Consider the following 12,721-nt stretch of genomic DNA (forward strand, 5'->3'; position numbering starts at 1 on the left):
CCCTCTCTGTTCTTCCGCCACTCACACACTTTCTCAAAATAAATAAATAAAACTTTAAAAAAAGTCACTATGTGTTCATGAGGGTGTATACATACATGTACATGTTACGCATGTACATAATGACATGGGATTTTTACATATAAAAATCATGATATTTAGCGTATCTTTCAGTTTTTGTTGTCATGCTGGGAACAATAGTTCCCTACAACCTTCTACCTTCTTACCAGAAGCAGAACTATCCCTGGGAGGGGGACGACCTTTAATAATAGAAACACAGTCTTTTTTTTTTAATTTTCTTTTTTTAATGTTTATTTATTTTTGAGACAGAGGAAGACAGAGTGCGAGTGGGGGAGGGGCAGAGAGAGAAGGAGACACAGAACCCAAAGCAGGCTCCAGGCTCTGAGCTGTCAGCACAGAGCCCAATGCGGGGCTCGAACCCACGAACTGTGAGATCGTGACCTGAGCCGAAGTCGGATCCTTAACTGACTGAGCCACCCAGGCACCCCAGAAACACAGTCTTGATACAAGCACGGAAGATGCATTTTCTTTATCAAAATATGTCCCAATTATTAGAATTTATTTCCTCAGATATGAAAAAGGGACACATAGTGATAGGAAAAGGGTGCAATTTTTGTGTCTCAGAAGGTCTGTGTTAATCCGTAGGTTAGAATGTGGCAAAACTCACAACTGAGATGCAGTGTAAGACCATTGGTAGAAATCCAAGGAGAGGGTGAGTCAACTATTCTTTAGGAAAGTTTGGTTATTGTCCTCACATCTTGTTCTGCGCCTTTTCTTGTCCCATTTCTCTTTTAGTCCATGTGTCTGGAGTATCTCCATGAGAAATGGCTTCATTCCATGAAGCTTAGGAGAGATTCCCAGCATGAAATCCCCTCTGACAGAGGCATTTTCCAGTTATTTATTATCATAGAAACCATCACATCATACTGTCAGCATCCATCAGGCATCTTGGCCAGTCTTCAATATTATTACTTAAAAAATAGTAATATTGAAAAAAAAGGATAATTATTTTAAAAAACACTTCTTTTTTTTAATGTTTATTTTTCAGAGAGAAAGAAAGACAGTGTGATCGGGGGAGGGGCAGAGAGAGAGGGAGAAACAGAACCCAAAGCAGGCTCCAGGCTCTGAGCTGTCAGCACAGAGCCCGATGCAGGGCTTGAACTCAAAAATGGTGAGATCATGACCTAAGCTAAAGTCAGACACTTAGCTGACTAAGCCCCCCAAGCACCCCTGAAAAACTTCTTTAGGACAATCCCTAATTAGCCTAGTTTGGACATGTCTGCTATATTGACTCCTAGGTGAGTTATTTTCAACTCTGGTTGAAACTCTGGTCTTTTATAAATGTTTGGCCCTTTTCTTCTCATTTATCAAAAAATGGTGAAAATTAGGGGCGCCTGGGTGGCTCAGTCAGTTGAGAGTCTGACTTCAGCTCAGGTTATGATCTCGCAGTTTGTGGGTTTGAGCCCTGCGTCAGGCTCTCCATTGTCAGCTCAGAGACCACTGTGGATCCTCTGTTCCCCTCCTCTCTCTGCCCCACCCTCCACTTGTTTTCTCTTTCTCTCAAAATAAATAAATAAAAAATTGTAAGAAATTGGTGAAAATTGATTAAATATTTTTGTAAAGGACTTTGTTCTCCTCTTTGATGTTGTGTGCCGTCTCTGCAAAGAAGTTAACAAAGTTTCCTCAAAGATTCCCATTTGGAGAACCTACTTTTTCTTCAATCCAAACAAGGAAAATATAGAGTTGAGATCTCTTTGTGTGGGTTGGCCTGTATTTTTTTCAAATAAATAGCTTCATTACATTCCCCCCCCCCATAAATGCCTAAGTTTATCTTACGGATAGTCATAAAAACCTGGTATGTGTTCTTAAAAGTTATTTAATATTGACTTAAAAATTTTTATAACGGGTGTTCACGAGAGGTCAATGGTCGCTAGATTTTTGGGATGGCATCTATTTAACAGCATTTCCTTAGGTCCTGAGACTGACTTTAATTTTCTCGGGCTAGATTTCAAGAGGTTTCAAGAGGGTGATGTATCCGTGCTGAGATTTGAGGCAGGTGGATTCTCTGAAGCATTCAGCCTAACAGCCCGAGGGAGTGATATTGCCACTTAGCTAATTAGTACATGCAGCATCCCTTTGGGCTAGTTTAGCAGGATTATCACTATTTTTGCAGATTAAGAAAATGAGGCGTGAGGCTTTGCATTGGTTCACGTCAAAAGTTTTGGCAGGCAGTGCTGGAGTTTCAGAATTGTAGATCTTTACTCAGTTACTCGTTTGCAGACTTTGGTGTTGTTGTTTCAAATATACATTTTCAAAGCAACAATTTCATTTTCATTGAGTTTATTTTTATAACAGATTCATACTTTTTGAGTCATGTAGGTTTTAACTTGAATGTGACCCAGCTGTGATTATTGTCCTACTAAGTGTGATGGCGGAATTTATGAACTTGAGTTAAATCACAAATAGACTTACCAGGTTCACATAAGCATTGTGGGCATTAAAAATTGTTTGATATGGCCATCTGTGACATAAACACAATCTAAATAAGAAATGAGAGACGGGCACCTGAGTGGTTCAGTTGGTTGAGCGTCTGATATCAGCTCAGGTCATAGTCTCACGGTTCGTGAGTTTGAGCCCCATATCGGGCTCGCTGCTGTCCGTACTGAGCCGTCCTCAGATCCTCTGCCCCCCTCGCTCTGCTCCTCCCTCCCTCACTCATGCTCTCTCTCAAAAATAAATAAAAACATTAAGATAAAAGAAATGAGAGACACCGGGATCTCTTGGAAAGCACCTGTGATTTCTGTCTGAAGACTAGAGTCCTGGCTCACCTCATTCTAACAGAGCGGACATGTCTAATGCACTTTCGCCATCTTTCTCTTTAGAACTAGTTTCGAGAAAGATGTTAGCCAAATATTTATTCAGTTAATACTTACCTACCCACCTGTTTACCTAACTTCCACTGAGGGAATGACTCTTCTCTCCAATCAGACTCTACTTGTCAATATCCAAATAAACTGGTTTTTCCAAGACAGTGCTGAACTCAGTGAAGAATCCAGGCAAGAGGTCCACTGTAAGCATATGGGTCCAAAAGGAAAACTCATTTTCCTTGAGTTTATTTTTATAACAGATTATAACAGTTTTGAGTTTTGAATTGATACCTTTTCACTTGACTTGATTCCATAGTCATGGATTTGACAACTAACGTTGTAGCCATTGGTCAGTCACTAATGAAAGCTGTTCCTGGCACCCAAGGGTCTGGGTTGCGAGTACCTCACATTCCATCCTGGGGTATCCATCCCTCCATAACTAGGTGTGTTGATGCTTAACATTATACTCATATTTCAAATACTGTTTAAAGGGCAAGGGAAATTGTATGGGCTAATAAGAAAATTTACAAATTTAAAAACATATTCTAACTTATTATTATGTTTTCCATTATCTAAAGCTATAATTCTCTAGATTAGCACCAAGCGACCAATATTTCATTCCTGTTAAGTGTTCTGGAAAAGCTTCCCTTGTGTGCAGTTGATTTGACTTATTTTTTTGTGTGTGATTGAAGGTATTATTTGAAAATGCATTGTAAATTAAAAATCGTACTTTTTCCAAAAAGTTTGAATTGCTTTATACAATGGTCTTTTTTCTTTTTTTTTTTTTTCAGTTGACATATGTTACTTGGGTTATATTTTGAGATTCTTAGTATATCTGAAAACAGCCTAGTTAATTTAATTTTAATGACTCAAATATCTCTTTAAGATTAATCTTTAGTTCAACTGGCTACTCATGAACATTTGGGGAAAAATTTGCCATGCAGAATGAGGAAAACAACTATTATTCAGAACAGTGGTTTGATTTAATTCTAGTTAGAAATTATATACTCAGAACTATATAATTATTTTTAAATTATGTGTTTATGAATTTCTGTATATATTATAGATATGTATGCTCTAAAGAAAAATAGCGTATTTTAGTCAGTTTGACGAGAGTTTTGAAGTTATTTGTTTACATAACATATTCACCTTCACCTTCAAGAGTCCAACAATGAAGGTCTTTATCAAGGTTAAGAGGCAAGACATTTGGAAAAAAAAAAGTATGAAGTATGTGCTCAGTCTATTACTAGGTAATATTGAGAGTAACCCAAAAGGGACACAATAGGGGGCAAGCAATTGAAAATCAAATACAGTAAAACTTGGATTGCGAGTAACTTGTTCTGCCAGTGTTCTGCAAGACGAGCAAACCTTTCTGATAAACGAGAGGGGTCTTGCAATAGGAGTCATTCAGGACGCTGAATGTCACATGATCACAACTGAGCCAATGGTTCTTGAAATTCACTTTGATGTACAAATGCTTTGGATTACAAGCATGTTTCCAGAACGAATTATGCTCACAAACCAAGGTTTTACTTTAATAAAATGTGTCCTACGTCAGACGATGGTAAGTGCAATGGGAAAACTGCCCGGAGGGGCAATAGGGAACCAGGATGTGGCGGCAGCTTTAAGTCAAGCAGATGACTAGTGGATGGAGTAGAGGCAGCTGGGGACAAAATCAAGGTCAGGGTTAGCTCTATAAAGGGTCCTTATGAGACCGGCAGGAAAGGAGAAAAGTGGGAGAAGACGTGGATGAGGTGAGTTGTGGAGTGAAGGCAGCTCCAAGGGCCTCGTGTCTATTGGCCCCAATTTCCTTAAGTTTGGAAGGAAATGATCTGCTGAGTGTGTCTGGAGTGGAAGTTTAGAGTTCAGAGTGAGAGGGAGGGATTTGGACAGCTCATTGCTGGAAAAAACACGAGTAGTTGATGGGGAGGAGAGGGCTACTGGGAGCCAAAACCTGGGCAGGTGTCCTGGGGCAGGGGTGGGGTGTGGGGATGGGGCTCCTGCTTCTCACCAGCAGCAGCCATGAGCCTGGAAGCAAAGACCCAGGAAAGTGGGCTGTTGGAGAGGGGAGAAGTGGAGTCCTTGGGGAGAATGTGATGGTGTCACTGCCCTGGGGGGGGCCCCCAGATTCAGCGCGGGAGAGAAGTATGCTGTGACTGGAGAATTACTTTGTTTCTGTTTTATGGAAAGGAATGTATGAGGCCCCTGGGTGGCTCAGTCAGTTAAAGCATCTGACTCTTTGACTTTGGCTCAGGTTGTGATCTCACAGTTCGTGAGTTCGAGCCCCATGTCGGGCTCTGTGCTAATGGTGCAGAGCGTGCTTGGGATTCTCTCTCTCTCTCTCTCTCTCTCTCTCTTTCTTTCCCCCTTCCACCAAAATAAATAAATAAACTAAAAAAACTTACTTGGCCAATCACTTCTAGAATGTGTCTTTAAAAAAATAAATAAAAACATATAAAATGTTGCCTTAAAATTCTCACAGTAGGCCCAATTGTGAGGCAGTGTGCCAGAGCTTAAGGGAAATTTTTCTTGAGAGCTTTGTTAAGGGCAGGTAATATTGCAGGGCAGGTAATAATACCCTCTGGGCTCTATGTAAGTGGGGGGAAAAACAACAACAACAAGATCTTTAACAAGCCCATTCCTTGGACACCTGTAGTTTTAATTCCTAGGAAAAAAAAATAGAAAGAAAGAAAACTGAAGCTCAGTGATTTACATGTGTTTGTTTCTAAAGGTGAAACCAGTGATGCACAGGAGACTCAACGTGTCGGCTCGCTTCAGAAAACCGCTGCAGGAGCCCTGTACTATCTTGTAAGTTGGAGCCCTTTCCTATTGAGGTTGGCGGCTTGGTTGCTCTCCTCGTGGTTTGGAATTTGTTCCGTGGTGTTAAAAGTATGACCGTTTCCGATGGTGTGGCTCACTCATTTTTTTCTCTCTCTCTCTTTTTTTTTTTCCCCCCAGCTTGATTGCCAATGGAGACCTCATAAGTCCGGCTTCTCGCCTCCTCATCCCTAGAAAAACCTTGAGTCAGTGGGATCATGTCCTACAAATGGTCACGGACAAAGTAACTCTGAGGAGCGGGGCTGTCCACAGGTACATCAGGGCAGTCTGACGGGTTTCATAACTGTTCAGGGTGACCCCAGCAGGCTCCGGAGTCACTGGTCCCCAGATTGTGAATTTCAGCTCTCCGGCGAGGCTCCATTTATCTGCCTCAGTTTCCCTATCTGTAAAATAAGTAGTAGTACTTACCTTATAGAGTCCTGTTAGAAGTGAGGTAACCCACATAAAGAGATTAAGATAGTCCTTGGTACATAGTAGTGCATCCTCAAGTATTAACTGTTTTTGTTCTTTTAGTTTAGAGCCAATAGGTAAATGTCAACTTTCTTTTGGTTGAGAAGGAGTTTTTATTGAATGAGCTAGCTTCTTGGCTCTAATTAGCTGTCCTTTTTTCAAGGAGATATTTTTGATTCCTTGATGCTCAAACCTATTTGCCTAGCATAAAAAGTCAGAGATGAGCAGGTTTGAATGGGTTAAGGCGGAAGGAGGTAGGCTAGAGAGGTAATTAAGTGGGGTCATTTAAGCTTCAGAAATCAAGAGCATTTCCTCAAGTTATGAAATTCAAAAAAAAATTTTTAATGTTTTATTTATTTTTGAGAGAGGGAGAGAGAGAGAGCATGAGTGTGGGAGGGCAGAGAGAGAGACACACACACACATGCACACACAGAATCCTAAACAGGCTCCAGGCCCCCCACTGTCAGCACAGAGCCTGATGCGGGGCTCGAATTCACGAACCGTGAGATCACGTCCCCAGCTGAAGTTGGACGCTTAACCAACTAAGCCACCCAGACGCCCCATGAAATTTAAGTGAAGATTCAAATCGTGGCTTTTAAATTGTGAAACATAGGAAATTATCCCTTGATGAAGGCTGACTTATTTGGTTTCTTTTTGGGGGGAGAGTTACAAATAATATGTGCAAAGACAGAACCTATTAAGAATCTATGTACCGTGTGACACACAATATTTGAAATCCAGTCCAGAGTTTTCTGGCATTCTCAGATCCTGTCTTTCTCTCAGTCTCTCTAACATACTCTGCTAGAGGAGTGTACTTTTACTTCCAGCTTCCTGTGCCTGTTTTCATATCTGTATGTCTACATATCTTTTTATAGACCTATCTGATAAGTTCTCAGAATATTGCATATTCTTTCAGTTAAATTTGTATACAGATTAATATATGTGTATTCACCTGTTAATATGCATAATTTCACAGCCATTGAGATTTTAAATATAATCAGGTATGATATATAAATAATATAAATACGCATACACATATTTGATACAGTTGAAAGTAATACTTCAGATGCGGTAAGAAAAAAATTCAAACAGGACAAAAGACCTAAAAGTGTTTTGTCTCACCTTGGCTCTCCAGCCTCCCTCTCTAATACTTCTCTGCATTATTCCAGAAATATTTTGTGCATTCGGAAGCACGTACATCTTTTATTTCTTAAAAACACAGATGGGCGCGTACACACACACACACACACACACACACACACATACGTGACGCACACACACACGTATGAGTAAGTATATAAACATACCTTGATGTTTTTCCTATAACAGCAAATCTTGGAGCAGGAATAACTCTCTATCTTACAATTTTTAATGAGTACAAAATATTCCATTTTAAGGGTGTGGCCTAATCTGTTTGAAGAGTCTCCTCTTGATGGAAATTTGGGTTATTTCCCATCCTATGCTATTACATGTACATGTCTTTGTATGTAAGCAGAGTTTATTAGGAGACTGAAGTACAGATGTCGAATTGCTTTCTAGTTGTAATGCATTTAAAATTTTGCTAGAGGGGTGCCTGGGTGGCTCAGTCGGTTAATAGTCTGACTTTGGCTCAGGTCATGATCTCACGGTTCGCAATTTCGAGCCCCGCATCGGGCTCTGTGCTGATAGCTCGGAGCCTGGAGCCTGCTTCAGATTCTGTCTGTCTGTCTGTCTCTATCTCTGCTCCTCCCCTGCTCATGCTCTGTCTCTCTCTCTCTCTCTCTCAAAAATAAATAAACATTAAAAATGAAATAAAATTTTGCTAGACACTGACAACTGTCTTCCAGAGAGTCTGTGCTGATTTGAACTTTCACTGAAAGTACATGAAACGGCCTGGTTCTCCTACTCTCATCCATACTGTAAAAGTATCAAACATTTTGTCTTTTCGTTCACATTGGGTAAAAACAGTATTTCGTCGTTTCTTGCTTTTTATTTATTTAATATACAACAGTAACAACCGAAACAGCATCTGCTGCTCCTTTCTTGCATGCGACGTATTCTTCCAGGTGTTCTACGTTTTAAACTTAATTAAGTCAGCAACCCTGTGAGGTAAGTAGGGTTATTATTCGTTTTTAGTAAACCTGAAACACGAGACGGGGGGTGGGCATGGGGGCGGAAGTTACTTCTCCAAGATTAGGCAGGTAGTGGTTAGTGGAGCTGGGATTCAGGCCTCCTGAGGAGGCAGTCTGGCTCCAGAGCCTGTGCTCTTAACTTCTAAGTTATTCTCTAAATAAATGCCACAAATTTATCTTCCATTATATATGAACTGTCTGTATTACATTTGCATTTTTATCTTATTGATTTAGAGACACTCTTTACATAGTAGGGAGATTGGCTCTTTCTCATAATGAGTTTTTAAAAATTTTTTTTAATGTTTATTCATTTTTGAGAGAGACAGAGACCGACCATGAGTGGGGGAGGGGCAGAGAGAGAGGGAGACACAGGATCCGAAGCTGGCCCCAGGCTCTGAGCTGTCAGCACAGAGCCTGATGTGGGGCTCCAACTCATGAACCCTGAGATCATGACCCAAGCTGAAGTCAGAGGCTTAACTGACCGAGCCATCCAGACGCCCCTCTCATATGAGTTTTAAATATATTTCCAGTTTATGTCTTTGATATTCCTTGTGTTTTTTGTTGGTTTTTTTTTTTTTTTGGGGGGGGGTATATAGTTAAGTTGAATTTTGGTGCAAATTTTCAATCTTACGATCATTAAGTTTTATGACTAGTGTAGGTTTTTCCCATTCCAAGATTATAAAAATATCCTGTAGTGTTTTCATCTTGTACTTTTATTTTTTTTTTATTTTTTATTTAAAAAAAAATTTTTTTTTTAACGTTTATTTATTTTTGGGACAGAGAGAGACAGAGCATGAACGGGGGAGGGTCAGAGAGAGAGGGAGACACAGAATCGGAAGCAGGCTCCAGGCTCCGAGCCGTCAGCCCAGAGCCTGACGCGGGGCTCGAACTCACGGACCGTGAGATCGTGACCTGAGCCGAAGTCGGATGCTTAACCGACTGAGCCACCCAGGCGCCCCTCATCTTGTACTTTTAAATTTCACCTAAAACTTTGATCCTTCTGGATTTTATTTTGGTGTCAGGAGTGAAGGCAGACCCCAATAGTTATGTATCTATCTATCTATCTATGTATATATATATTTATTTGTTAGATGTACAGTTGTATTTTTTGGCATATACATAAATGTAAACCCGCTCAATAAATAATATAAAGCATGCAAAGATCTATACACACAATTGTATGCCCAGATACACCTGTTCATACATGTACTGGTATACACAAATAAAATATATGCGAGTATAAATGCAGAAATGAAAATATATGCCCCCCCCCCATACTTGAATACTTGGAGAAATTTAATTCTCAGTGCGATGCCAGATAGGAGTGAGGTTTGGTTGCTGGTCACTGGGGACGTGCCCATTTTCCTTTCACAGAACATTAAAAAGTCTCCTGGTTGGACCCTCCCTGTGCTTCAGTATATGTATATATCAGAAGCATCTCATTAAAATTGGTTCAACTCCCTGTGTATGTGTCTTGCCTTTTGTAACAAAGGGAAGAAGCAGGTTAGCGAAAGTCCTGTAAAAGAAGGCTAAAACTTGGGTTAGAATTTACTCAGCACCTGTAACTACCTGCAGAAGAAATCAGTCAAATCTTGGCTACTTCCAGATCCAGAGTGAAGCCGCCTTTTAATTTCAAGCCATAAAAGTGAACTACTGACTCAGATCTTCCTGTGTTGGAGGAAGATGAAGGTCTGGGTCCAGGCCAGTGGTTCTCAGCCAGGGGCAATTGGGCCTCCAGGGGCCATTTGGCAGTGTCCAGAGTCCTTTTTGTTAGTCACACCTGGGGACAGGGCAGCTACTATTCCATCTAGTGGGTGGAGGCAGGTGCTGTTAACATCCTACAGTTAGTCCACAGGCAGGCTCCTCTCACCCCCAACAACGAATTGTCGGGTCCAACAGGCCAGTAGCATCACTGCTCAGACATCCTGGTCTGGGGTGAACGGCAGGAAAACCAGAAAATCTGGGTTAAGTGTTGGTATTTAGACTTTAGGGATAGAGTTACAGTGCTCTAAAGAAGGAGCATCTTTATACTAAATCCGTCCATACACATTTTGGGGTTCTGTGGCTGCTTTCTTTGTACTTTCTGGCTCCTTTGGATATGGCCATTTACAGAATCAGTAAAGAAGCAGACAGATCATTGCCTTTTCTTTTTTTTTCTTTGCAAATGTCACTAACCTTTATTAGGTGATATAAGAAGTCTGAGAATTTTCTTTAGTGATTATCTTGAAATCCTTCCAGTCACTAACTCCTGTATTTATAACCTTCAAGAATAGGCATTACTTCTCTGGTGTTGTTTTCTAATAGTCTGCTTTTTCTTGTTCTTCAGGGGGAGAGAAAAAGATTCTGTGGACACGTTTAAATCGTCTAGCAGAGTTATCACTGTTCTTTTAATAAGTAACATATTCCTTGTAGTTTGCAGCAGTGGTTTTACAGTAAAGGGAAGTCCTTGTGAAATCCCTTGATTCTGGGAAGATGAGGGGAGGCCAAAAAAAAAAAAAAAAAACCAAAAAAACCCACAACAACCCAGAAAGGAAGAGGCAGGAATGCTATGTGGTTCTGCACCATTAATCCTGGTAATGGGCTCCTTTGCCTCTTGTTGTCTGACCCCATTCTGTGTGTGTTTGGAGGTACGATTTTGGCTGAGGGCTCTTGCACAGAATGCAGTAAGTTTGTCAACCTGACAAATACATTAAGAAAATAAATTAAAAAATTTTTTTAACGTTTATTTATTTTTGAGACAGAGAGAGAGCATGAACAGGGGAGGGTCAGAGAGAGGGAGACACAGAATCTGAAACAGGCTCCAGGCTCTAGGCTCTCAGCTGTCAGCACAGAGCCCGACGCGGGGCTCGAACCCACGGACTGCGAGATCATGACCTGAGCCGAAGTCGGCCGCTTAACCGACTGAGCCACCCAGGCGCCCCAAGAAAATAAATTTTAAAGAGTGCTCGCAAAATAGAAATAGAAGAATCGATCTTCAGCGGGAGTGGAGCTCCATTTAAAGCCCCGTGTCCTGTACAAGTTCGTGCTCTCCGTCCCAAATCTTACTATGGCAGCAAGACGGGATCCCCCTGTTGGATGGTTAAGGTTTCTTGGGACGATGTCCTGTGCGGATTATAACGCTGGCATTTAATTGAAGCCAATGACTTTGAGGTACTTGTAATTCAATAATTAGAATTAGTAACAAATGAGCCAGCATAAGAGCAGAGGATTTTTACTGAACTTTGTAATGTTAAGTAGCTCTCTCATGCTTGTTAAGAGCTGAATTGTTGGCATTCATATTTTTGGCAGACTTTACACGTTAGAAGGAAAGCTGGTTGCGAGTGGGGCCGAGTTGGAGAATGGGCAGTTTTACGTGGCGGTCGGCAGGGATCGGTTCAAGAAACTGCCTTACAGTGAATTACTGTTTGACAAGTCAACAATGAGAAGGTCGTATGGGTAAGTGTTCCCCCTCATTCGTGTCTCCTACTTTAGTTACCACTTGAAATAACGAGTCTAATGTTCACCACTGGTATATTTTATATAATCTTACTGATTATCAGTTAGAATGGAAAGCATGGGGAAGATATATGTGTGTGTATATATATATATATAGCTATTATTTTTGCCGAGACTGGAGATTTATTTTTTTTTGCACAAAAATACAATTTTGGGGAATCTATGAAAGACAGTATAGTATTTTTTAACCGTTCACTTATGAAGTCATAGTAAATATAAAGGCTTATTTTTGTGAAGGAGACATGGCAATGGACTTCTTTGTAGCATACATTATTAGACATTTAATAATGTCTCCACTGTTTAGCTGCACCAGATCATTTTTTAGTTGGTGCATATACAAGCATCTAAAAGTTTAAAATATTTAAATTTAAAGACAATATTTAATACTCCTTTTAATTTTTTTTTAAGTTTATTCATTTTTGAGAGAGAGAAAGAGCGTGAGGGTAGGGGCAGGAAGAGAGGGAGACACAGAATCCAAAGCAGGCTCCAGGCTCTGAGATGTCAGCATGGACTGAAGTCGGACACTTAACTGACTGAGCCACCCAGGTGCCTCAGTCCTTTCAATAACAGGAAGAGATAAAAGCGATATAATTCCACTTGCGTAAGTAAATAAAGCAGTGATACAGAGTATAATTATGACATGCAAACTTGTAAATATACTTAAAAAATTTTTTTAAACTTAATTTTAGAGTGAGAGAGAGAGAATCCCAAGTAGGCTTGAAGCTCAGTGTGGAGCCCCACGTGGGGCTTGATCCCACGACCCTGGGATCATGACCTGAGCCAAAATCAAGAGTCGAACGTCTGCTCAACCAACTAAGCCACACAGGCACCCGTAAAGATTACCCTTTTAATTGCATGCAATACTCTGTTGCCCCTTTTTTTCTCTATGAGATGTCCCGTGTCTGTGAAGGGTGCCTCACTCCAGATGAGTTGATGGCTGGC

At 40.7% G+C, this 12,721-nt stretch overlaps 1 protein-coding gene across 1 annotated transcript in view; it reads left to right on the forward strand.

The window, feature by feature from the left end:
- Positions 1-12,721, forward strand: part of DCDC2 (doublecortin domain containing 2) — a 163,946-nt gene that overhangs the window by 44,119 nt on the left and 107,106 nt on the right. Inside the window, exons 4-6 of the mRNA XM_042985606.1 lie at positions 5,617-5,693; positions 5,844-5,975; positions 11,573-11,719. Coding sequence (XP_042841540.1) covers positions 5,617-5,693; positions 5,844-5,975; positions 11,573-11,719 — 356 coding nt within the window. The remainder of the gene's footprint in view (positions 1-5,616; positions 5,694-5,843; positions 5,976-11,572; positions 11,720-12,721) is intronic.

This window comes from Panthera tigris, chromosome B2, assembly GCF_018350195.1.
Source record: "Panthera tigris isolate Pti1 chromosome B2, P.tigris_Pti1_mat1.1, whole genome shotgun sequence".
Lineage (NCBI taxonomy): Eukaryota > Metazoa > Chordata > Mammalia > Carnivora > Felidae > Panthera > Panthera tigris.